Source organism: Lissotriton helveticus, chromosome 7 (genome assembly GCF_964261635.1).
Source record: "Lissotriton helveticus chromosome 7, aLisHel1.1, whole genome shotgun sequence".
Lineage (NCBI taxonomy): Eukaryota > Metazoa > Chordata > Amphibia > Caudata > Salamandridae > Lissotriton > Lissotriton helveticus.
Window position 1 is genome coordinate 627,319,191 of NC_136068.1, and position 27,899 is coordinate 627,347,089.

The 27,899-nt window shown below is 45.8% G+C and overlaps 1 protein-coding gene across 1 annotated transcript in view; it reads right to left on the reverse strand.

Annotated features, from left to right (window-relative positions):
• Window positions 1-27,899, reverse strand: part of CFAP119 (cilia and flagella associated protein 119) — a 107,742-nt gene that overhangs the window by 38,646 nt on the left and 41,197 nt on the right. Inside the window, exons 4-5 of the mRNA XM_078652853.1 lie at window positions 12,700-12,869; window positions 11,383-11,453 (exon numbers count right to left, since the gene is read on the reverse strand). Coding sequence (XP_078508979.1) covers window positions 11,383-11,453; window positions 12,700-12,869 — 241 coding nt within the window. The remainder of the gene's footprint in view (window positions 1-11,382; window positions 11,454-12,699; window positions 12,870-27,899) is intronic.

Here is a 27,899-nt window from a genome sequence, read left to right on the forward strand (position 1 = left end):
AATGTGCCTTTCCTTTGGAGGTGGCAGTGGGGGTACAGCTAGCTAGTTCTCACGTTGAGTACATTGTGATTTATTAAGGTGTGGGCAAAAACTCATGACTGGAGGTGTTCGTGCTGGCGGCCATCTTACAGTGCTGTCTGCTCACAAAGCATATTGGTTGGTGATGTAACCGGGATTTGTAGAAAATGTCCCCACCCTTATAGCATTCCTTGTGCCTCATCATTTATCAAGATATGTTAATTAAGGGCAACAAAATGAAAAGTATCCCATACAGTTCCTCGTGGGTAGAGACCAAGATCATATGGCATATAGACTCGATGTTGAGGGCCATATTACAGGGTTGTATGGTCGCCACGGATGTTGGCTGTTAAGCAGCTAGCCCCTGCATGTGGTGCTCTATTGATGCTTCAAAATGGACATGATTTCTACTGTGGTGATCAGTTGTTGTATTAATTCACAGTGGTGGCGGTAATACCCATAAGTGTTCAGTGTGCAGGAGTAGCAGGCTCTGGAACAATCATGGAGTTAGGTTAAATCACAGTGCGCTCCATGGAATGTCTTCATTGAGGCCTCTGCTGTCAGAGGAGAGCCTATGTATCCAGCGTTGTTCCTTATAGAACAAATTCTGTTTAGAAGTTCTCGGGTTAGCTTCTAATACCAGCCATTGTAGTGAGTCAGGTGTATGGTTTAACTCCAGATAGTGTCTGCACATTTTCGTGTTGGTCTTTTGGCAACGGATATTGCTTCTGTGTTCTGAAATGCGTAGTTTGATGGCTCGGGTTGTCATCCCGATGTAGTATAGGTTACAAGGGCATATCAACAAGTAAATGCAATTGGAGCTATTGCAGTTCGTGTGCCCTCTCATTTCCCAATCAAAAGTATTACACAGGGTTATAGTCTTGTATGTTTTGGTAAATGGGCACGCGCTACAGCTGCCGCACGGGTAATGTCCCTTGACTGGGGGTAGTTGCCACAGGGTAGTTTGTACGCTTTTCGCCTTTTGTGTCTTAGGTCTCGTGTGTACCAGCATATCTTTTATGTTTCTAGATCTCTTAAAGGCAAACCTGGGGGTTCCAGTTGTAGAGGATCTGCCAGTGTCTTTTCCCAATCTTCCTTATTTCGTTAGAGGTAGGAGTGTAAGTTGTGACACATGTTATTGGTTGGTTTACTAAGGGATCTTTTGCCCTATGTTCCAGCAAACTCTCCCTATGGTTGTTTTGTGCCCTTTTCCTAGCTTTGCAATCCCACGGACCACTGCCAGCTCTGAAAAAATGAAAAGAAAACTTTTCATTTTTCTTTTTAAACGCAACCCTTTTTCCTTTACGGAACACGGGCTGCCTTTAAAAAAAAAAAAATTGCTTTATATAAAAGCAATCACGGACATGGCGATCTGCTGACCCCAGCAGGCCACCATGCGGTGACTTTAGCGATTCCCATTGGTTCGCAAATTGTGACCTTCCTCATTAATATTCATGAAGTAGGTCAATTTGCAACCTGCTAGGAATCGCTAAATGAAACTCATGGGGGCACATGCATCATTGTAAATTGCATTCGCAAATGGTGCGAATCGCAAAATTCGGCCGTTTGCGAATGCAATTTCAACTTTTGGGATGCATCATCATTTTTGTACTTTTCGCAATTTAAGAAATCGCAAAATTGCGATTTCTTAAATTGTGAATGCATTTAAGGAATCTCAAATTGAGATTCCTTAAATGCAATGCATTAAACTTAAAAAATTTGCGATTTCGCTAATAAGGGGAGCAAATTACCATGAAGTTGACCTTCATGGTAATTTGCGAAAACTTTGAAAAATGCACTAAAGTGCATTTTTCAAAGTTCCATTTTACACACACACATGCCCTTGGGGCATGTGTGTGTGTGCAAGATGTACTTATAGGCAGATTTCAGGGGTGCAACAGGGTGTCCTTTGGACACCCCTGCACCCTTGAAATTGCATTCTCAATTTGCGATTCTCTAATGGAGAATCGCAAATTGAGAATGTCTTCCCATTCATTCCTATGGGCCTCTAGGCCCATAGGAATGAATGGGGAGGTATTCCTTAACCCCTTCGATGCTCATGACGGAACGGTTCCGTCATGAGCGTCGGTTGGCCTGTGCTCATGACAGAACCGTTCCGTCATGAGCCCGTTGGCTCATTAGAACCTTCAGCACAGCACGAAAATTCGCGCCGCGCTGAAGCGGTTAATTGCGATTAAGGAATTTTAAGAAATCGCAGTGGCGTGGGGGCGACCTAACCTGAAAGCAGGGTCAGAGGTCGCTCCCTGCGCTGCTGCGCGAGCTCCTTAAGAGTGTTGACGGGAGGGAGGAGCAGCTGGGTGGCGGGAGCGGGGGATGCGAATGGGGTGTCAGGGGGGCGGGGCCGCAGGGAGGCAGTGGCGGGAAAAGTGCGGTGAGGGTGCCCGGTTCAGCAGCGGCTGAGACCGGGAGCAGGCGGAGGCAGCAAGCGGGCGGACCAGGTCACCTTGGCAGCAGGAGACCGGGGTGAGCAGGCGGCAGCAGCGTGGGGGCGACCTAACCTGAAAGCAGGGTCAGAGGTCGCTCCCTGAGCTGCTGCGCGAGCTCCTTAAGAGTGTTGACGGGAGGGAGGAGCAGCTGGGTGGCGGGAGCGGGGGATGCGAATAGGGTGTCAGGGGGACGGGGCCGCAGGGAGGCAGCGGCGGGAAAAGTGCGGCGAGGGTGCCCGGTTCAGCAGCGGCTGAGACCGGGAGCAGGCGGAGGCAGCAAGCGGGCGGACCAGGTCACCTTGGCAGCAGGAGACCGGGGTGAGCAGGCGGCAGCGGCGTGGGGGCGACCTAACCTGAAAGCAGGGTCAGAGGTCGAATGAGTGTAAGCGAATGACAGTAAGTGAGAATGAGTGTAAATGAGTGAATGTAAGTGAGCACGAGTAGGAATGTAGTGTTCTGATTGGGAGTATGCCATTGGCCCTGGCATACTGAAAATAATTCTTGGCTCATAGCCAAACCCAGGGCAAAATACTGGCGTAGGACTACTGGAGGCAATTCTTAGCATGTCGGGCACCTGTGACACAATACGGGCATGCTGGAGATAGTTCTTGGCATATGGGCTTCCATGGTAAAATACCTGGACTATCATACTATAGGTAATGCTGATATATCTGTGGTAATTATTGTCATAAATGGGACAACCATTGCATATGAAAGAGCGGCAACCATGTCAAAATGCTGACCCTGACAAACTAAAGGCCACTTTTTACATAGGGGTTTTTAGGTCTCGGCCTAGAGACGCGCGAAGCGCGTTCTCGGCAGAGAACTATTGTAATCGTGTCAGCCGCCAAATCCGCCAAAAAGGAGACAAGAGCTGGGCACGCGCCCAGCATTCCTAATGGGAGAGGGAGCGACAAGTGCTGGCCACGCGCGGATTGAGTCGCGCGCACGCGCCGATCACTGCTCTCTTCCTGGCCAGCATCGAGAAGTTTCGCAACGCAGTGAGGGCACTGAGAGGTAGGTGCTTGTTTAATTAGACTTTGCAATCTATTTATTGGTGTGCTGCGTTTTCTCTACAGTACTGTGCAGCGTAGTTTCTATGGTGATGTATACGCCAGAAGAAGCATTTCCTGATTTCCGGCGCCTTTTGGCCACGGCTCTTCGAGGTGCAGCCAAAAACCTCCTTCACACCCACACATTGTCTCATTTAAGAGCAGCGCGCGCCAGCCTCTGGGACCAGTTTCACAGTTACAACGCAGCCAAGATTGGTTTCTGCTCGAAATTGATTTTATGTTGTAAGAAGGAAACACAAAGAAAGCTGCAGCAGGTCGGCTGAGTAAAATGCAGGCTTAATGATCGAAGACAGAAAACAGTAGCTTGAGTCAAGGCTCTTGAACTGCCCTGAGACATGACCCAGCTTCTACTGGGATGTGCACAAAATGACAAAGAGAACAGGCATTAACAAAGCCAAGAGTTCTCGCCTTTGCGATCTTTTGACTTTGCAAGTGTTTTTTGGCAATGCTGTACAAAAGGTGCTCCACACAACACCAGTGGAACACAGGCCACTCAGTACGCATGCTTGATGAGGTACTTGTGCTCATGCATCACCATACATGTACATGCATATTGAATGATGCGAGTGTCATTAGGTCTCGGCTAAACGCGCGAAGCGCGTTCTCGCCAGAGAACTTATTGCAATCGTTTCAGCCGACAAATGCCGACAAGGATTGGGACAGGAGCTGGCCGCGCGCACTATTAAGAAGCATGGCAGAGTTGGATTCCGACGCGCGCCTTGGGATTGGGTCACGCGCGTTGGAATCCGACTCTGCCATGCGCCTTGGAAACCGAAACCTAAGAGCCACGCGACGTGAGCTGTCTACGGTAGAAGCTCACGCGCGCGGCTCTTAGGTTTCGGTTTGACTTGTTGTATTTATTCCACGGGTCCAGACCGGTTCCTGGGCAGGCTTCACCACGAGGACCTTTGCAACTTTCTGAGCTTGCCGTTTACCGCTCCCTAGCTAGTGGCAGCATCCTCAACATGTCACCCCTCTGATAAGTATTCGGACTGAAGTCCGCATTCTGTTGAAAATAAGCTTTCTTTAATTTAATATGGTAGCTTTATTTAGGGCGACGTCCAAGAATCGTGTAAAATGTAAGATATGTTGTATGGCTAATGCTTAAATGTTTGTGAGACCATCTTTGATCCATTGTGGAAAGATCAGGGCATGGTGGCAGCTTAGAAGGAATTAGTAGGGAGAACACCGGGGTTTATATCTGGACTGATGCAGTCTTCCTCTAAAACGAAACGTATGACGCGCTGACTGAGAGGTGAGAAGATTACCAGACCGAGAGCACGTCAGAGTGTTTCTGTGTCAGGATAGGCGGATTTACCGTCGTTGAAACCCTGCTATTATTCCGATTAGTGGATCATTCGAGCATCTCTACCGAGAGTACTCAACTCACTAAGTTATCTAGCCTGTTTGCTCTAAATTTGGGTGATAGAAAGTGGAAACTCCCCTTTGTCGCGGCTCTAAAATGGTCTTTCAGTCCCGTTCCATGCGTTCACCTCTCACCCCCACCTCGTCCCTCTTCACTTTGTCTGGCATTATCACTTTTGTGTTGCAAAAGCTAAGTTGCCCTGCGTTTTGACAGCACGCAACTCTTCTCCACCGCAACTTGTGTTATATATTTAGCTGGCAGCCAGGAGTCCAGGCCCAGCGACACACCGGATCCAAAGAAGGGGAGTGTTGAGACATCGAAGATGAAGGTGTCGCACGCGCTGAAGGTATTGGGTGGCACAATGGAGCAAGCTCCCACGCTAAGGCTCTGTGCGGTAGCCAGGAGCCTGGTACAGCGGTTGCTTCATTAGGCGGGCCAGAAAAAGAGCCCGTCGAATCATAGCTTGCACGAATCATGTGATCTTGAGCAAATTCCTTTGTAGCTCAATTTCCTCTTATGTTAGCATCGAGGGTGCTTCAGAACTGTTACCCCTCTTTACCAAGTGCTATTACATTGCTTATTACTCCATGAGCTATAGACTATCTAATTAGGGCATTGGTGAATTAAGAGGCAACGCACTGCTGCTTTTTATAATAAAATACTTTCATTGGGAATCATTTGTCCATATTTACACTAAGCATACACGTTAAAATAAACACGATATTACAAATAATACAAGAATCGTTCCATCTGGATTTGTTCTTTTTAAATCCATATTTAAGCATCAAATTAACAAGTGAAGGGGTTAGAAGGGACGAGGGAAGCAGAAAGACCAGGGTGCCCGAGGTAAAGAAGCTAGGCGTCTGATGGAGTGCAGTAGTGTTCTAGTGATAAAGGAGGGGCATTAAACAACTGAACTCGTGAGATGTCAAGGGTGTAATTGCAGCCTCGGTTGTCGGAGGAGTTCATTATTCCTGGCGCAAGTCACTACGATTTGCTCTTGTTGATTTTTGTTTTTAAACTGAGAAATAGCATCAGTTTGTTTTTAACACGTCTAGTTGCATCATTTTAAAGTTGTAGTGTGCTCATTGGAGTTAATTAGGTGCAGTGTTATTGTCAGGGCAGCACTTCGTTTTTTATTTTTTTATTTGAAGAGGCAGGCTAAAAATAACTGTAACTTTTATCAACACACCTTACACACATTTCCAGTGGTAACACTAAACAAAGGTTAGCATACCAGTCACACCCTAAGCCCACCCCTAAGCCTAGCACACTTAACCATATACCGTGAACCATAACCGTATAACTTAAGCTTTACATCCTTAATCAAATATCCTAACCACATATCCTAAACACCAGCCCTATACTCCTCACCATGAACTCCTTACCTGTTACGCCAATATTCCAAAGTCCTCCCCATGAATCTCTAACCACTCTTTGCTTACGTTACCCTGCACCCTTTAACCATGTACCCCCTAACCCTGCGCTCCCTCTTAGCCCTTCTATCCTAAACACTTAACCCTTACCCTTATATCGCAGACGAATAACCCTATGCCCATAACCTAAAACCCTCCTATCCCAAAACCCTTAACCCTATAGCACAAGTCCTTAGATACTTGCTTTAACTCTGCATGACAAACTCGGCCCGTCCTCTTAAGCCTGTGCCTGCTGTCTTACCTCCCCTTATGGCAGTGCTGGCCCTCTGTGCTTATGCAGCCGGACTCCAGATGCCAGTGAGGTGGTCTGTGCAGCAGTTTACAGATGGCGAGGGTCCCCTACGAGCTGCTTTTTAAGGAGTCCATGAAGAGCTCTGGGCTCTCTGAATTTCAAGATCTGCGGCCTGTGTGAGGGGCTAATAGTGCGAATGGCATTAACTGTGTCTGAAAACAACCGAAAATGACATTGTGTATCACATCATGGTGCTGTTTATGCAAGGCGTGCTGATGTCTGTGGTCATGTGACAATTGGCAATCGAAGCGTAGGGCCTTGTCCCAAGGAGGATTTGCCCCCATGTCTGAGACATTTGTAGTGACCTCCTCTTTCATGTAAACTAGATCTATGGTTTCGCACCACAACAGCATCACTCAGCGCCACCCCAGCATCACTCAGCACCACCACAGCATCACTCAGCACCACCACATTATCACTCAGCACCACCACAGCATCACTCAGCACCACCACAGCACCACTCAGCACCACCACAGCACCACCACAACACCACTCAGCACCACCACATTATCACTCAGCACCACCACATTATCACTCAGCACCACCACAGCACCACTCAGCACCACCACAGCATCACTCAGCACCACCACAGCATCACTCAGCACCACCACAGCATCACTCAGCACCACCACAGCATCACTCAGCACCACCACAGCATCACTCAGCACCACCACAGCATCACTCAGCGCCACCCCAGCATCACTCAGCACCACCACAGCACCACTCAGCACCACCACAGCACCACTCAGCATCACCACATCATCACTCAGCGCTACCCCAGCATCACTCAGCACCACCACAGCACCACTCAGCACCACCACATTACCACTCAGCACCACCACATCATCAATCCGCACCACCACATTATCACTCAGCACCACCACATTATCACTCAGCACCACCACAGCATCATTCAGCACCACCACAGCATCACTCAGCACCACCACAGCATCACTCTGGAACACTACAGCATCACTCTGGAACACCACAGCCTCACTATGCGCTACCACAGCATTATTATGCGCCACCACAGCATCACTCAGGGCCTCCACAGCATCACTCAGGGCCTCCACAGCATCACTCAGCACCACCACATTATCACTCAGCACCACCACATTATCACTCAGCACCACCATAGCACCACTCAGCACCACCACAGCATCACTCAGCACCACCACAGCATCACTCCGCGCCATCACAGCATCAATCTGTGCAACCATTCAACAACAACTGGTTCAAATATGTTCTCTCAATGTTTCAAGCTTTATTACAAATGTCACAAAAAGATGTTAATATTTCACTTCTGTTCTTGCATTTTCATCACAATAAAATACACTGAACATAATCTTCACAAAAGTTATTTACAAAAGTTTAAGCTATTGCCATTATAAATTACAATCACTTTTATTTAAGTATTAATTATTTAAAAAAATTAAAAGCCATTGTTATTTGTAATATCAATACATCTAAGTCACGTAAATACAAAACATGTTGCATTACAAATGCTATAGGCGTCACATTTGTGAAAGTTATAACTATTGGCATTGTAGATGAGAAAGCTATTAATTTAGCTATTTTCAAAACCAACACATAAATATATAGCACAGTCTTGTCCCAAAGGCATTAGAGCACTTTACAATAGAGCATGGAGTGAGTTCTGGTTAAAAAATATCATAAAAGCAACTAATTAGGGCCAGCAAAACAAGGAACAAACAGTTCATGCATCAGGTACGTTACAGGGCAAGAAGTAGTTACTAAACCATCATAGTAAATCAGCAGTAAGTAACCACAAGTGCTGCGAGAGCACATATTTCGTAACTGGAAAGGCAAGTCAACTCAACATTGGAGCAGCGAGTAACAAGCCCCACTTCAATCAAAAGGACTTTCAAATAGGAGGATTTCAAGTTCTCTTTTAAATGTGAGTAAACATGAGAATGTGCTAAGGGTTGGTGGGAGAGAGTTCCAAAGCTTCGTCCCACCACTAGATATTGCCTGTCTCACATAGTGTTCGTGCCTTAAAAGTCAGTAGTTCGAACAGGAGGAACTCGGGTATTCCCTGATCCTCGTTGAGTGTCACAGATTTTCAGTTTTTGATCCAAGTGGAAGTGGGTGGAGTTATGGAGTATATTAAGAGTAATGCATGCAGTCTTAAGTTGGGCTCTTCCATCAGTGGGGAGCCGTGGCAGGGATCAATGAGAGGCACGAAAACGAGGAGCCTGCATCTATGATTTTTGTCTCTCAGTACTGTTAAGCACAAACTACTCTGCTTGATTGAACTCTTTTCTGATTTTCCTTTGATCATGCTTCAGTTTTCCAGTTACTTGTCTCGTTGTCCAATTGTTGCGCTTGTGTTCAGCTTATGTAAGACTTAGGATTTCCCTGGGCAGCTGTTAATTCGTGGGCGGTTGAATGATTTCTTCACTGACCACACAAAGAGACAAAGCAACCTACTTTTGCATAAAAAGATAATTGAGGCCACACTCTCAACCCATGTTAGCAGTTTCCAAAATATTTTTTGCTCAAATTATGATTCTGTTTTGTCTTCTAGATATCCACAATACATACTGGATGGGAGTATGGAATTGCCTGTCTCATGGTGATGGTTGATCTCTCATCAGTTTTTGGTGTGGTCAACCATGGGGTGGCAGGACAACATAGCTTTCAAGCACTGCTATGTTGGTGGTATTTGCAAATGCAAGTGCTTGTGGGCTGTCCAAACTGCAGCAATGTTTTGGGATGTTTAATGAGTGCGTAGAGAAACACACAGCCACACACACACAGCAACACACGCACAGCCACACACGCACAGCCACACACACACAACAACACACACACACAGCCACAACCACACACACACATACACAGCCACATACACACAGCCACATACACACAGCCACACACACACAGCCACACACACACACACACACTCACACACACACACTCACACACACACACAGCTACACACACACACACACACACACAGCCACACAGCCACACACACACAACCACACACACACACAACCACACACAAACACAACCACACACAGACAACAACACACACACACACCACCACACGCACCACCACACACACAACCACACACACAACCACACTGTCAGTGCACACTTTCACCAGGCACAGGCACCATCAGTCGTCAGTGCACGCTTTCACTGGGCACAAACACCACCAGCGGTCAGTGCACGCTTTTACTGTGCCCAAACACCACCACGCTTTCATCAGACATGCACCACCAGCCATCAGTGCACACTTTAACCAGGTACACACACAACCAACCATCAGTACACGCTTCCACCAGGCACACACACCACCAGCTGGCAGTGCTCACTTCCACCTGGCACACACACCACCAGCCATCAGTGCACAATTTCGTCAGACACACACACCACCAGCCATCAGTGCACACATCAATTGTTAACGCATCCACAAATAACTATTGTAGCAATCGCAGTATGGCGCACTTTACTTTCAAACATATTCATCTAAAGCGCAGCATGCCACCACTGCTACAAAAATAAATACAAATGTTTTTGGCCTACAATTTATAGACTTTTGGTGCAATTGGTGTTGCAATATTAAGCAATGCCAATAGCTCAAACTTAATTAACCCGAGACCTATTGCATTGTAAATGCTTGTCTATGTCATGTGATTGCCAATAATGGCAACATTCTGCTACAAACATTTTGTATATTATTTTTGGCATAAGAGGAACCCATGACAAAATGATGCTGGCCCTGGGACAATGGAGGTATTTTTAACATATGGAGGCACCCAGAGAACAGTTAGGATAAAATTGAGTCAACTCCTGAGGATCATCAGATTTACTGTGCTTGACACAGCATAAAACGACTTGAATATGTAATTAGTCTATCAGAGCCTACAGCTTTTTACCAAATTAAGGTAAAAATTGTGCTTCAAAATACAGTATTTTACCTCATTTTTTCTATATATTCTTGAGGAGGACAATGTCCTTGTGCACCCCCCCCCCTCTGCAAGAACATAAGAAGGGGTCTGGCTCATTCACTTTGGTTGTCTGCTACAAATCAGGGAAAGTACTACACCCCACCACTTTCAGAGATTATGCCAGCATCCTAATATAGGTGGTATCTAAAATAGACGTGTGTCTGTGTTGTGTCATATTAATCGTGCATGCAGTTATTATGGAACTTTAGTAATGTCAATTATCGTGAAGTCATCGGGGTTAAGGTCCTGTGACCTCACTCTTTAGGGAAGATTCACAGCCGTAGGCCATATGATGTCACTTACGGTGATGTAATTAAGGTCAAAGGCTGTGTGATGTCACTTCTGCTCCTCCTTGCATATTGGCGAATCAACATCCATGATTTAGGCCAGGAACATTAAGTAATTTATCCAGAATCAAACCAATGTTCTAAAGGCGGCCACTTGAGTCACAAGGGTGAGATAGGAAACTAGTTGTTTTGTGTCTCTATTTGTGTGTACAATCAGTAAAAAAACACACAAAAACGAGGAACCTTAATTAAAATCTTCAAAATGTGGCTACTTTTGAGTAAGTATTTACAGAGCAACACAGGCTATCCAGGCTGACTGTTCATGTGGTTTGTACTGGAAGCCACAGGTACATGACTGTCTATGTTGGTGTATAATTGTGGCACTATTTTATCATTATCACAACATATATCACACACTTCAGTGCCTTGTCAGGGGAAGAATACACTGTATAAATTACAATATTATAAAATACATACACTTACCCGTGCAGAGTGGCACATGAGCAGGTCTGTAAAATAGCGGTAACAGCTCTCCAAATTCCCCAGTGGTGTCTCTGAGGTTGGGAGAGAGATAAAGGGGGGCGGTGGGTTGAAAGCTCACACTCCTGGCATAAGACAAAGGGAAGGGAAAGACAAAGAGACAGCTTGAGGTTGTTAGATTAGAGAGAGAGCGGCACAGAGAAACAGTAGGAACGAAAGCGTGTAGGGAAAGAGTGGGAGCGAGAAACGGACACGCTGAGGGTTTTAGAGAGAGGCAGCGAGAAGTAGACTGCGTGTGTTTAAGGGAGCTAGAATGAGGCCCAATGAGTGTGAAATAAAGGGTGAACAAAAGAGAAACTGCCAAATAGTGGGATAGTGAGACATGGAGTTCTAGATAAAGAGAAAGAATTGGACAAAACGAGATAAAGAATGTAACAAACAGAAACAGAGTGTAAACTGGTTTAGGAAAGTAGAGTTAGGCATAGAGTTGGAAAGGGGCTGTAGAAAAAGCTTCAGAGAGTGTTAGACAAAATGCAGAGGCACAAAGTGAAAGAAAGGGAGAAAAGTACTGAGTGTCAGAGAAATGGGGTAGGCACAGTATGTTAGAGAAAGAGAGAGCGCGACACAAAGACAGTATAAGAGACAGGCATGGATAAAGTTTGTCAGAAATTGATAGAACAGCGGCCACAAGTGCAACAGGTGCCTTGGTGCTAGGTTCAAGGAGTTTGTGGAGCCCACTGCCTATCCGCATCATGGCTGCTTTTACTATCCAACCAATAGTCAGAGGGCGCCATGTTCCTTGCATGCTTTAGGGTCCCATAGTAACCTTTTGATGCCACTAAAAGAGAGACGGGCAGAGTAAGGGTGAAAGGTGTAGGCAGAGAATTATTGGAATATGGAGATGTAGTGTGGAGAAAGAATTACAAGCAAAAAGTATTAGAGGAAAGGGAGTGACACAGAGGTGTTAATGAAAGGGAGAAAGGCACGGAGTGTTATAGAAAGACAGTGGGATAGACTAGACTAGCGAGAGAGAGACTAGAGACATTGATCCAAATGGACATAGTACTAGAATTAAAAAACAACCGTCAAATGTTACATAAAGAACTAGCCACAGAGAAAGCCAAAGGCACAAATGGGAAAAGAGAGGGACACAGAATCATACAAAGCTGTAGAGAGCCAGAAACAGTGAGAGAAAGAGGGTGGTGGTGCGCTCAAGAGTCACTTGTAGCAATGGAGAGTCAAAGAAAGACGCAAGGCGCCACAGTATGAGATGGGCAGACTCTCTGCCGAGATCTGAGTCATACTCTAGTGGTCTCTTACCTAGACATGTCTGGTGCAGCTCTTTCACAATGGAGAAGAAGCACGAGGTCTGTTCCCTTGTGAAGCCGTGATCCCGACAGAACTGAATGGTGTAGAAGTACAGTTCGAGGAGAACGGCGGCTCGCGGGTTACACTCAATGTCCTGTAGGTAAAAGAACTCAGCAAGAACGCTGAGAAAAGAGAGATCAACATATAGACATGAGACTTCCTGAGAGGAAGGATAAACCAGCTCAGGGACACCTGAGCGAGCAAGAGACACAAGCTCAGACTAATGGAATGACTGGTGGACCTGCCCTAGACAGAGAGGCAGCTAAGAGAGAAGACATAGGCCTAGGGGCATAGTGCTCTCATGAGAAAGGACAGATCAGCTGTATGACACCACAAGAGAGGAACAGAAGCAGCCTGAAAGCCATTGAACAACAAGGCGAGAGACCTGCTATGGGATGCTGCATCTCTCACGCAGACAGTGACAGGCTGAGAGATGTCGACCCAGGGCAACGTGCTGTCCCTAAAAACTAGATACCTGCTGAGGGACACCCCAACAGCAGAAGAGAGACAGCTGAGAGGCAGGAAATGCCAGAGGAGAAATGGTATGAGCCGATGAAACTTTCAGGCAAAGAAAGAGTGACAGGCAGAAAGAATACATGCAGCCCCAGGGGCATAGTGCTCTCCTGAGACAGGAGAGACCGCATGAGGGACACCATGAGAGGACGAAAAAAGAGCCTGAGAGTCATGGAACACTAGGGGGCGTATCACAGGAAGAGCGCCGGGGGCGCAACAAGCGTTTGCACCTGCATTGTGCGCCCTTGGGGCCCATTGGTATTACAGAAGGATGCCGCAGACACTTGTGCTGCCTCTTCTGTATTACCGATAGCAGTGGCACACTTAAAGCGCCAGCGGTATCTTCAGGGGGCGTTCCCTCATTTGCATAGGGGCATGCCCCATGCAAAGAGGGAATCTCTTTGCCTCTGAGCCTGTGACGTATTACAGATGCAGGCGCAGAGGCAAAGTAACCCTCAGGAGGTGCACTGACAGTGTGCCACCTAAAAAGTGGCGCACTTATGGCAGCACTCTGGAGGGGGAAAAGAGGTCCCATGGACCGCTCAGACATCCCCTTGCAGGCGGGTACAGTGACTGACAGCACTCGCCTGCAAGGGGATCTCTAATCCCCTTCAAGGGCCGCACTACTTAAAGTGAGCAGGGCACTTTGGTATTGCTGTAAGATATCTGTATGTAACCTGCTTGTTACAGGCTCACCTAACAGCACGGCTGACTCAGCCTTTCATCTTTTTGCAGTAGACCACAATGAATACTGCCTCATTTGCTAATAATTACACTTTTTAAGCACCAATGTACAAATCCTTTTGTGATGTGCTCTGTATAAACAATCACTATAGAAGTGAGCAAAACATTCTCTCACCGTTATTTACATGACATCAGGTTAACCCTCTTCCTTCAGTTCCTGCCCATAATTCTGTTACTTACAGACGCATTATTTAATATTGCCTGAAATATGACCTGCTTTCCAGAATAATTACATTACTGCCTGCTTCACAATAAAATATACCATCTGTCTTCTTTTTTACAAGCCATGCGGCACAGCATCGAATATGCTGTTCAGCATGGCTTGAACCCTTTGCAGAACCAATAGTACCCATAGACAAGGCCTACTGGCTTTGACAATGCTTCCTTAAGCATGTAATCACTGGGACATATAGATCTTAAATAACATTCTACATCCTTTCTGTGCAAGGGAAAGCCATACCTCGAGAAGAAATGTTTCCTTTTTCTACGCTACCGAACAAGTTACTTACCTTCGGTAACGCTTTTTCTGGTAATACTATATCTGCCTGTGGATTCCTCACCTTGTGAATATCCCCTTGCGTCAGCAACATTCGGAAATTCTTTTGTAGCTTCGCGCCGACGTGGATCCGGACGTCACAGAGGCACGGCATCGCACGCGACTCCGCTGACGTCACCGACGCCTATAATAGGCCCACGCCGGCGTGATGACATCAGTTCCGCCCTTTTTTCCGTGCCTTCGAGGCACACGGACGGACCGATGACAATAGACATATACACAGTATACGCAGTATAGAAATCAAGGTAACACACACAGTGTGAAGCAAATGCAATAAAACATTTGAAATAGACAAATCCTTGACCATAAAATAATACATTATATAAACCACTGGCATAGAAGAGTGGACAACGGGGAGGCGGGTGGGTCAGTGAGGAATCCACAGGCAGATATAGTATCTACCAGAAAAAGCGTTACCGAAGGTAAGTAACTTGTTCTTCTGATAGATACATCTGCCGTGTGGATTCCTCACCTTGTGAATAGAGTCCCACAGTAGTCCCCACTCCCGGAGGAGGGTGTCCACTCTTCTAAACCAGGAAATCCTGAAGGACAGAGCGCGCAAAGTGACCCTCCCTCCTCACTTCGGAATCCAAGCAGTAATGCTTCGCGAAAGTGTGGAGGGAAGACCAAGTTGCCGCTCTACAAATATCCTCAACAGGCACACCTCTAGCCAATGCTGAGGTCGAAGACTTAGCTCTAGTTGAATGAGCCCTTATACCCTCTGGTGGGTCCTTACCGGCCAAAGAGTAGCAGATCTTAATGCAGAGGACGATCCATCTCGACAAAGTCCTCTTATGGACCGCTCTTCCTTTCTTGCAGCCAGCAAAGCCAACGAAGAGCTGGTCGTCCACTCGACAGTCTTTAGTCCTGTCCAAGTAAAAAGACACCGCCCTCTTGGGGTCAAGACGGTGTAATCTCTCCTCCTCCTTGGAAGGGTGAGGGGGAGGATAAAAAGTAGGAAGGGTAATGGATTGACCAAGGTGGAAAGGAGTCACCACCTTTGGCAGAAAAGCAGCCCTGGTCCTAAGAACTATTCGTTCAGCATGAATGGTCAGGAATGGGGGCTTGGAACTAAGAGCTTGAAGCTCACTTACCCTCCTTGCCGAGGTGATTGCAACGAGAAAAACCGTTTTGAAAGTCAGACGCCTCATGTGACATTTGTGAAGAGGCTCAAAAGGAGCACCCATTAAAAATGTCAAAACTAGATTCAAATCCCACTGAGGCACAATAAAAGGTGTAGGAGGGAACCTATTAGTGAGGCCCTTCAAAAACCTTAAAACAATGGGAGACTTAAAAAGAGAAGGCTGGTCAGGCAAACAGATAAAAGCCGACAGCGCAGAAAGATAACCCTTCACCGTGGCAACAGCAAGCCCCTGCTGAGCCAGAGAAAGGGCAAACTGGAGCACATCAGATAAATGGGACCTCAAAGGGTCTATAGATTTCTCCCTGCACCAAGCAACAAATTTAGACCACCTATAAGAATAGATGGACTTAGTGGAGTCACGCCTGGCCGACAAGATGACATCCACCACATCGTGAGGGAGAGAAAAAGAAATCAGGTTGCCCCGCTCAATCTCCAGGCATGAAGGTGTAAGGTCTGGAGGTGGGGGTGTAGAACCTGCCCCTCCATCTGAGAGAGGAGATCTGCCCTGTGAGGGAGACGGAGCGGTGGGTGAGAGGAGAGGTGGAGAAGGTCCGAATACCACACCCTTCTTGGCCAATCCGGGGCGATCAATATGACTTGGGCCCGGTCTTGGCGAATCTTCCTCAGAACCCGAGGAATCAAGGGTATGGGAGGAAACGCGTAAAGGAGTTGATTTCCCCAACTCAACTGAAACGCGTCCCCCAAGGCTCCTTGCAACGGATACTGGAGACTGCAGAATGACAGGCAGTGAGCATTCTCGCGAGTGGCGAACAGGTCCACCCGAGGAGTCCCCCACATCCGAAAGATGTCATGAACTACCTCTGGGTGAAGCCTCCACTCGTGATCGGCAGAGAACTGCCGACTGAGACTGTCTGCACGAACGTTCAGAACCCCGGCCAGATGACTTGCCATCAGACAAATCCGATGGTCCTGAACCCAGGACCAGAGGCGCAGAGCCTCCTTGCAGAGACACTGCGACCCTTCTCCTACCTGCTTGTTGACGTACCACATCGCGGTCGTGTTGTCCGTCAGGACCTGGACTGACTGACCGCGAAGGGAAGGGAGGAAGGCCTTGAGCGCCAAACGTATCGCCCGCAATTCTAGAAGGTTGATGTGAAGCAACCTTTCCTCTGGAGACCAAAGACCTTTGACCTCCAGATCCCCCAGATGAGCACCCCACCCTAGGGTGGATGCATCCGATATCACTGTGGCCACCGATGGAGGCAGTTGGAAAGGCTTCCCTTGAGACAGATTGCCTTCCACACTCCACCAAGATAGATCCGCCGCAGTTTCTCTGGAGATCTTCACTGACTCCCTGAGATCTCCGTTGTGTTGATACCACTGCCTGCGGAGGCACCACTGGAGTGCCCTCATGTGCCAGCGTGCATGGTTGACCAACAGAATGCATGAAGCCATCAGACCGAGCAGGCGAAGAACCTTCAGGACTGGAACGACCGCTCCATTGAAAAATAAAGGAATCATCTCCTGTATGTCGCGAATCCTTTGAGGAGGAGGGAATGCGCGACAAACAGTAGTGTCCAGTACCGCACCTATGAACAGGTTGCGCTGTGAGGGCACCAGGTGAGACTTGGGTACATTTATCGAAAAACCCAACCTGTGCAACAACAGAGTTGTCTCTTGCAGATGATGGAGCACCTTCTCCGGCGACTCCGCTTTGATCAGCCAGTCGTCTAGATACGGAAACACATGAATCCCCGATCTCCTGAGATGAGCTGCCACCACTGCCATCACTTTGGTGAAGACTCGAGGTGCAGTAGTAAGACCAAACGGAAGGACCACAAACTGGTAGTGCTGTGACCCAACCGTGAAACGGAGATACTTTCTGTGCGACTTCAAGATGGGAATATGAAAATACGCATCCTGCAAGTCGATCGACACCATCCAGTCTTCTTCCGGCAGCGCTTGAAGAACTTGTGCAAGAGTGAGCATTTTGAACTTTTCCTGCCTCAGGTAAAGGTTCAAAATCCGGAGGTCCAGGATTGGCCGAAGCCTGCCATCTTTCTTGGGGATCAGGAAATACCGGGAGCAGCACCCCTGACCCCTTTCCTGCTCTGGAACCACCTCTATCGCACCTTTTCGGAACAGTGCCAGGACTTCTTCCTGCAGGAGAAGCAGGTGGTCTTCCGAAAAATAACCCTAGCAAGGAGGGTAATTGGGAGGGAATTCCTGGAAAGGAAGTGCATACCCATTCTCTACAAGATTGAGAACCCAAAGATCCGATGTTATTAATTCCCAATCTTGTAGAAAATGTGTAAGCCGACCCCCCACTGGGCCCACATGATCCGGAATGGCGGATCTAGGGCTGCTTTGCTGCGTTGGCAGGGGGTTGGGAAGGAGAGGAGGAGGAGGAGGAGGAAGCTTGACGACCTCAATGGCGGGATCTTTGTCTGCCCCTGTACGACTTGTACAGTGTATTCTGCTGCTGCTGAGGCTGCTGCTGGGATGATCTATAAGACCGAAAGGAAGATCGACCAAATCCCCTGAAACGTCTTCCGGTAGAACCCCTGGACTGAAGACCCAAAGATTTTGCAGTGGCCCTACTGTCCTTAAAACGCTCCAAGGCAGTATCAGCCTTCTTACCAAACAACCCTGATCCATCAAAAGGCAAGTCCATCAAGGCAGATTGGACGTCTGCAGAGAATTCTGAAGATTTGAGCCAGGCAGCCCTCCTAGTGGCCACGGAGGAACCCATGACCCTTGCCACTGAATCAGCAGTGTCCAAACCACTCTGAATGACCTGTCTCGCAGCTGCTTGAGTGTCCAATACCACTTCCTGAAAATCCTTCCTGTCATCCTCAGGGACTTTCGGAATCAACTGCTTGACAGAATCCATCAAAGCATGGATATACCTTCCCATCAGACACGTAGCATTGGTTGACTTTAATGCCATACTGGCTGATGAGAAAACCTTCTTGGCACTTTGGTCTTGCTTCCTGGATTCCTTATCTCCAGGAACTTGTGGAAAAGCACCAGCAGATTTCTTTGAGCAAGCAGCCTGTATCACCAAACTCTCAGGAAGAGGATGTGAAGATAAAAATGCAGGGTCCTCTGGTGCAGCTCTATATCTCCTGGCCACTGTTCTAGAAACTGCAGGAGCAGATAAGGGTTTCTTCCAGACCTCATAAATAGGCTCAGACAAGGCCTCGTTGAAGGGCAACATAGGTTCAATGATAGATGAGGGTGAATGAAGCACCTCAGTCAAAATATTAGGCTTATAATCAGCAGTGGGCAGAGTAATATTCAATAGACTCGCTGCTTTCTTAATGACAGTGTGATAAGGTATCACATCCTTTGATGGAACATTTGACACAGAAGCCAATTCCCATTCAGGTGATAGTTCAAGCCCACTGGCTTCACACAAATCCTCAAACGGATCCTCAGAATCCTGCAACTCTCCTTCTTCAGTATCTGAATACCCATATTTCTCTTCTTCCAGAAGTCTCTGGTCCTTTCTCCGAGATCTTTCCTTCACCACCGAAGCCAATGGATCCGGAATCGACTCCGACGGGGTCGGTGCCGGCGTCGAACCCGAAGTCGGACGGGGTCTATCCATACGAAGTCGGGCAGAATCCTGCCTCGGAGTCGCAGGTATCGGCGTCGATGGGATCGGCGTCGATGGCACCGGCGTCGTGCGCTTCGGCATCGACGACACCGGCGGTGTCGGAAAATGCCAATGCGGTGGTATAGCCGGCATAAAAGGCATGAAGGGTGCAGGGGCGTAAGCCTGAGGAACACCTAAGTTAAAGGCCATAGGACCCGTGGGACCAACAGGTGCACCAGACGGGAACATTGCCCTGGAATAGACACCAAACATGGCGTTCAGGAACTGAGAAGGATCCTGACCTGGAGTCGGAAACTCAGGATATGGACCTCGTGGCTGTTCCTGAGGAGGCGGAGTCGATACGACGTCGACCTCTTCATCGGGTGCCGGAACCGGAGTCGACGAACCCTCAGGTACTGGAACTTCGGCTCCATCAGCCCCCTGCTCCTCACCTTCATCCTCCTGACCAGAAGGATTGGATGGACACGGAGAATGGACCTGTTTCTGAGATTCGGGTGAACCCGGATGCGAAGCCTCATCATGTTCCGATTCTGAAATCTCCACTTCTTTACTCAGAAGTTTGACCTGGGACTTCGGTCTTGAACTATAGTCCTTCCCAGAATGATGACGCGACTCATGGCTCTTCTTCTTGTGTTTCTTCCTCGAAGACTTCGAAGCATGAGCCGAAGACGACTCCGAGTGCGACCTCGAACGAGACCTCGATCTCGACCTCGACCTCGACCTGTAGTGTAGTTCCTATCATCCCAATAGGCTCTGCGCATTGGAATAATACCTACAGCAGTAAAGGCCTAGACCAGACGTTAACTAGGTCTACTACTGTCGATACTAGACTTAAAGTTTTGGGTTTGCCAGCTTAGCTCAGAGTTCACTAGAAACTTTCTCGAATGTTCAAGGAGGACTTAACTTCCCTGATTAGACAAGAAGGGATTTAGTTTCTGACAACCATAGAACATGACAACTTTGCTCTCCCCTAATCAAGAGTATATCTCGAGAGTCGTGTGAACAAAAGGCAATTTATTTTACTCAGTCAGTACGTGCATTCTTAGTCTCATCAGAATGTAGAGAAAAGGAAGAGACGGGCGTGTTCAATAAAAGGTGTTATTTATTGATCAGTCTCTTTTCTCATACAAGAGAAATGGATCGATATTATTGCAATACTTATAGTTAAGTAAAGTGCATACATTAAAAGCAATAGTATAAAATAATACTGTAAAAACATTGATATGGTTTCTAAGCCATAAGATGTTTTAAAATGAATAAAATATATTACATACACATATACATTTGACTAAACGTACTCAACTGGTGTTTCTAAATACGCCTACCCCGTGTACCTGACCTAAGTCTAATACGTGGGCGGGAATAGAAAGTTACAGTTTAAGTTAAGTTTGTTTTTGCCAAGTGAATAACTAAAGAATTCTCTGTGAGGGGTTATTCAGTTCTGTACCTGGAATCTAGGTTGAATGAGGGATGGTATCTCTCGTCTCTGGTCTCGATATTCCAGGCTGCCTGCGAGGGCTACCCGGAAACGCCGGTGCTGGATTTCTCGGCAGGAGAAAACAGCTTCTCTCAGCGCGTCAGAAAGGCGGGGCTGAGCCAGCGGGGTCTGCTCTGCTCTTCGCTTCGGCAAGTATGGCTGCTCCGTCTCGTCACCACGCGTGTGTTTGCATAGGGCAATATCGGTAATATTTATACCTTTAAGGTGCCGAGATTGACGTAAGGATGGACATAGATACGTCAATAAGGATGTCATACGACTTGCTCGTTAGCACATTCTTTTACTGAAGTTCTCGGTGAAATCAAAACAATGGCCGCAGGGTTTTGCCCAGGTTGTCATAGGTTTGATTTGTTATGAGAACTCCGTATGCCTTATCAGGGGCTGGAGGAATATCGCTTGTCTAATTAGATCGCAAGCGTTATGACTTAATCAGATAACACGTTCCTGTGCCGTAGTGTGACTGCGTCAGATAACGGTATCTGCATCATGGGGGTTTTCTGTCTCATGGGCTGACTGTTTAGTTAACTTGTTAGTTTGCTTAACCAGAATAGGGTCAGGAATAGGGGGATCGATTCAGAACCTATAGGAATACATCACACCCACTCCACGCTAACTATGGTCATATTTACTAATCTATGCGTAGTAAAACATAGTACAACATACTATAGAGTATTGTGTATACCTTACCACCCCAAAATACATAAATGCATTTCGAAATTTTCAAATATACGGAAAAATTGCAGTCATATGTATTGTATGCACTCAAGCTGTAGAATAATGCCAAAGTAATCGCATTTGTATACATTATTGCTATTTTGTATATGAGAATTACACATGAAATGGCTCTTAATACAGAAAAAAAGTTTGAGACCATTCCATCACAGAATAAAATATTTAAAATATTTATGAACATACCAGCGGGCAGCTAATGTCTATAAGCTATATCTATAAGCTATCTAAAATTTAGAAACCTTAGTTCTTTAAGAATAGTTCTTACTTTAAGCAGAAGATAGTGTCCCGAAAAATATGAAAAAATATTTTGGGGCTGCTGAAAAATTGCTGTCCGTGAACTGGAGGGAAATTTGTTCATGTGACTTTATTTTTAAAGTTGAAGGCCGAATTCAGGGAACGCCGTGTGCGAGCTTGTTCAAAAGTCTCTATTTCTGTTCTGGCGAGAACATCATATCATTTAGGCTTTCGAAAAAACTGTCAACAGCTTCTTGGGAAAGTTCCACTAACTCGGATATAGGTGTAATCATGCATTCGTGCGCATGATTGTCTCCATTGACATTCTGATTCGCATTGCTGACAGAAGGTCGTACCTGTTCGATGCTGCTTTCATCTTGAACTTCACTACCCATCAATCATAGTGGTGAAGCTTCCACGAATGCCGTCATCAGGATTGGTAGCCTTTGAGGGCAGCACAACGCATGAACCTTGATCGGGCTCAACAATGTTTCTGCATCCATTGGCGCATCCGATTGTAGCGTCAGACAGGTGTCTAACACGCATTCTTCTCCGCATAGCAGACACCTTAATACAGGTAAAACACATCTTTGCCACATTGGTCGAAATGATAGAAACCAAGTCATGTTCAGGTCTCTAAGCCGGGAGAGTCCCAGGATTTTTTATATCCGGTCCCGGTATCCAATGGCTAGGATTGTTTCTTCCCTTGTCGCAAGAGTTTTGTCTGTGACATGGGTTGCCATACCGAAAAATAAGGACCAAGAATAGGATTCCTGCAATTAGTCCCAAGATCAGTGGAAGTCCGCCAAAAATCGAATGGACGAAATCTGGAAAAATACCCAGTATGGCTTTGAATGGTGTTAATGCCATCGAAAATACTGTCTTAAATACCTTTGAGACCCCATTGGTATCAGAAATATTTAAGATTTCGTTTAGAATTTCCGCGAAATGTATGGGGGAATTAGTTGATAACAATGAATGTATCTCTGCAGTCGTCCTTGCGACTTGTAGATCATACGTTTCTTTTGATGACGTGAGCCTTGTAGGCGTCTGAAGAAGCACTGTTTTCATTCTGCTTAAAGTATCTATTCGAATAGAAGTAATTTTCAAATTGGGCCATGCCCTTGCCTCCCTGTCTGGAAAGGAGCTGGGGAACAACGAGCGTCCACAGCACTTGACCTTCGCAGTCGTAGTTACTAGATAAGGAGTCCCGGGCATAAGACTACAACATCTGCGGTCTACAATTAGAATGTAACTCCCATTATAGAGTCTTTGAAAGAATGGTTCTATTTCTGTTGCAGGTGCGCCTTGCTGGTGACATGAAAGGTTGTATGAATTCCCTTCACAGGCTCCATGCAAACTAATTCCGTTACACAGAAGTGTGCCACTTAGTGACATCGCACAATTGTTGCCACTAAGAAACACTTTCTGTCCTTTATTACTGACACATGCATGTGAATAGGGCAGGTTCCATGTTGTTTTAAGGTACCCCTTTCCCAATTTCTCGTACATGCCAGCCTGTATATATTTTTGGCAGTATTGAAACCTGAAGGTTGAGATTGGAATATTTATTATCCCATGTATTATCCATTCACTGACAGGTCGTTCTGACATTGTCACTGGTAATCTTTCGAGTTTTTCAATGCTCAAGATTGTATAATCAGCACCCTTTTGTGCCATACTGATTTGTCTATCAGTAAGGTTAAAGATTTGGAATAGTGACGTTGTGTTGATTAAACGCCAAGGCACATAGCCTGAACGCAGATTTTGCAACGTCCAGCCAAGCTGTACAATAGAGCGCAATTGGGACTGACCGTGTTGTAATAACAGTAAGTCTTGCGACAATATGTCGATTGCTGAAGACACAATGCTGTCCAAAGAAAAAATTCTGGAGGACAGAGTCATTAACCCATTGTCCACTACAGAAAGTGATTTTTCCAAATTAATACGGTCAATTTCCCGTATTCTCTCTGCTGTTTCAATTTGAGTAACCTTCCAGGCCTCATTGTATGCTGCATATACAGAGGCTGCTATGAAACGTTTTTGACGCTGTTTGCGTGGTCCCATTATGAAATCACGCAAGTCAGCACCATCAGCAAGTAAAGTTAGGTGTTGTTTAATTTCTGCCAGTGTGGAAGTTTGTAGCCATTGAAGGCATAATTTGCCCACACTGTAGGTGGTTATTATCCCTGGGTGATGTCTTTGGGGATATCTAGAGTCTGGCCTGGTCATTTTGAACCCCTGTGTTTTGTTCAGGAATCTATCTTGACAGTTATTTGTATCTGTGGGCCAGATCAACCACTGTTTCCAATCAGGATGTGTTCTGTTTTGGTTTAATACATAATTTACGTCTATCTCTTCATCTGTAGAGCTATTGCTGAACATTGTTGGCTTTGGAATAGACGGTTTATTTAAGTCTTTGATTTTGGCTAGGCCAAGACAGGTGGTTTGTTGAACAGTGTCATTTAAAAATATCATTTGTTCTGGGATCATGCAGGCTCTAAACATAGATTCTATGCCCTGCACTTGCCATTCTTTTGTACCCCAAACACTTTTCAATTCAACATTCTTGTCCCAATAATCAAAACCAAAAGTATTCATTTTTTCAAAGAATGAGTCTGAATATATCAATTTTGTGTTGGTTATCATGGTCTTTGTCCCTGTCTTGTTTGACAATTTAAAATAGAATGCTTCAGCATTACTTGTGTTAAAACCTGAAAAGTATGAATATTTGTCATAGAAGGTCCTTGAGCTTCCTTTTGGAGGGGTTGCACAATGTTCCCATTGATTATAATTTAAAACATTTCTAGGTTGTGCAGATCTATGTAAAAAATGGTTACCATAGTGGTTATAACAGTACATACTATCATAATTTGTAGAACCCTGCAAATAATCATGTTTGGTAAATTTAGCAGACATTACTAAGTCAGACATCATATTATTAATGCTTTCGAAGTCCCAATCATCAGCAAATGAGCTTGGTTTTGCAAAGTCACTCAAAGAGATCTTAATTTGGTGTGGATATTTCAGGATTTCGACCGGACCATAAATTTCATAGTCAGTGTTGTCCCAGGCTACCCCACCCGGTATCGGATTTGCTGTGAAGATGACTGAAGAAAGTTCTCTTTTCTCGATGTGTGAAGATGTGTGTGGTTTGAGGATCAAGTTGATTTTCTGACTTGCTGTGTCCATTTTTGCATATTTTCCCTCAACGAAGCGTCCCAAAGTTAGTATCATGATGAGCCAAAGTATGAGGATAAATGCACCAAAACCCACCCAAAATTCAATCCATGGAGAAATCAGATATGTTTCTTTCAGTTGTTTCAAAAGTTCTTTAGCTTTATCTTTAAAGGTTTTTGATGATGGCTGTGTCTTTGATTCACTGAAGCCTTCAGAGGAATCATCGAAGTTTATGAAGTAGCCGGATGCAGTTCTGTCAATTGTTCCAATTGGTTCAGGATTTCTGTTTCTTGCATTTTCACTTGGTACTTCATTATAGATTGGTGTGTCTCTGCTAAATGTTTTTATTTGGGTTTTCAGAGGTCTGAGTTCTATTGCATTGCTGCATAGTCCTTGTTGTTCTTCTGTAGGCGTTTCGAATGTGATGAGCCTCTTCGTTAGGACCTCTGTACTGGTAGCAAACCTTGGTGTTCTGCTACTTATTGGGAGTCCACTTGGCCTACTGTTTATTATCGGCCACATGTTGTGGTTTTACCAGGTCGATGGATACAACTCGGTTCTCCTTTTTTCCAGCAAGTGGCGGTAGTACAACTGATCTTGTCCCGTTGACAGACAAGACAGGAACTGCTTTTCTGTAAGAAGGCCCAAATTCCTTCTTTACCGCGATCTTTTCCCTGACTAGATCCCCGACTTTTGGAATCCAGACAGGTCTTGCTGGGACAGGTGGTGGTTCTTCAGTGGTTGTTGGCTGTTGTTTCAACTTTATGTTGCTCAGGTCTTTTCTTGTTTTGTTTAAGTCCTGCAAAATAGCCAAACGGTCTTTGATATCAAAGCTTTTTTCTTCTACCACTGAAGTCTGACTATCAATGTCAGAGATCAACATCCTAGTTCCAAATAATAATTCGTACGCACTGAATCCCTTCAGAGAATTTCTTGGCAAGTTATTTAGACTACGTTGGACACTTATTAGATGTTTGACCCACCCAGCCCCCGAACCTAATACCTTTGCCGTTATAGATTGCTTTATGTCACGGTCTTTTCTTTCAACAATTCCGTTCCCCTCAGGGTGAAATGGACAAGAGTACCGCAATGTCACGCCCATGCTGACCATGGCCTCCTTATAAGCTCTAGAGCTAAAAGCAGGACCGTGGTCCGAATGCAGCATGCCAATTGCGTATGTGCCGATAAAGACTCGCAAATCTTTTATAACAGTTCTGGCGTCAGCCGTTCGCTGGGGCCACATCCATATGAATCTCGTGCATGAATCCACTGCGACCAAGATATATTTATAGTTACCGTCCCTTTGTAAGGGACCGCAGTGATCTAGATAAACACAGGCTAATGGTGTATCCGAGATTAGAAGGGGCGTCTGTGCTGGACGTCTCACCGTTGATACTTTCATTTTTTGACATATTTCACATTCTAGAACATAGTTCCTTGTTTGTCTTCTCATTTGTGGCCACCAGTATCTCTGTTTTAATAATGATACTGTGGCTGAGACGCCAGCATGGATAGAAGCAAGCCCTTTGTGTGCCGCTATTATTAGTCCTAACCTATGTTCCATGTTTGGAATTGCCCTATCCCCCACTCCAGGGATTCGAGCAAAAGGAACATTGTTTGCATCAGTTATGTATGAGTATTTTACTGGAAAGCCTTTCGGGAGTGTTTCTATCGGATCCTTTTCTGAAGCGCTGACAGCTTGTAATATTTCGCTGTCTATTTTTGTTTTTGACCGTGTGATGGCAGCTACGGAAGCCGTTTGCACAGCTGCCTTCGCGGCCTCATCAGCCAATGAATTCCCTACAACGTGAACGCCATCACGTTGATGACTCAGCGTATGTATCACGTGAGTCTTTGGTAGTTCTTTTTGTAAAAGAACTACTTGTTCCCAGAGCATTTTATGCTTGATTGTGCCACCTTTCGCATCCTTGAAACCATTCTGAAGCCAGATCTGCAAGTATTCATTGTAAGACTGAACGCAATAATACGAATCGCACACTATGAGTGTGGGGAATTCTCGATCGGTATTTTCAAGCGCCATCTTGAACGCCAGTAGTTCAGCTCGCTGAGCTGTACAATCTCCTAAAGATTGTGTTTTAGTGATAGCTGGTTTAAATTTCCCTTCGTGCCAGCGACCTTTAACGATCGCGCACGCAGCACTGTAAGCTTGCTTACCCCCCACTGCGGGTTGTGCTGATCCGTCTGTATATATTATACAGCCGTAGTGGTCTAGAGGCAGAATTTCGGTCGGCGGAGGACATTCAAATTCATATTGGAGAAATTCTTGTGTTTTTAAGTAAGGATCAAATTCGTACGCCACGTCTGTTGCAGCAAGAGAATTAGCCCATTGTATCCATCTCGGATGGAGTGCTTTAGCATTTGGAATGCTTGCCTTTGTTACCGCCTCTAGGGCTGGTATTGGTGTCACGATTATTATTCGTTTACCTTGTGCCAGGGCTCGTTCTTTTGCTATAGCTGTCTGTGTTGCGGTAAGAATTTTTTCCGTTGGGCTGAATTTCATTTCAGCCTTAGTGTACAAGTGTGATTTGAATGCAATTGGTACCTTTTCTCCCTCATTAGAGGTCAGGTATGTGAATCCGCATCTCCCTGGGATGACTCGAATCACAAGATTGCGTGTGTTATCACGTGTTTCTAATTTTGTTTTAATTAGCATGTCTGTTTGTAGGGATCTCAAAATTTCTGTGTGTATTTGAGTCCAATTGGATCTTTTAAAATCTGGTTTTATCAGATCATAAAGGGGTTTGACCCTTTCTGCGTAATTTGCAATGTATGTTCTTCCGAAATTTAGGAAGCCTAGAATCGACTGTAGGTTTTTTAGTGTTCTAGGTGCTTGGATTACGGCACATTTCTCTAGGAAATTGTCAGCCAGGCTTTTGCCTTCACTTGATAATTCATATCCTAAGAACAGGACTGTCAGATGGGCAATTCTGGATTTTTTAAAGTTGAA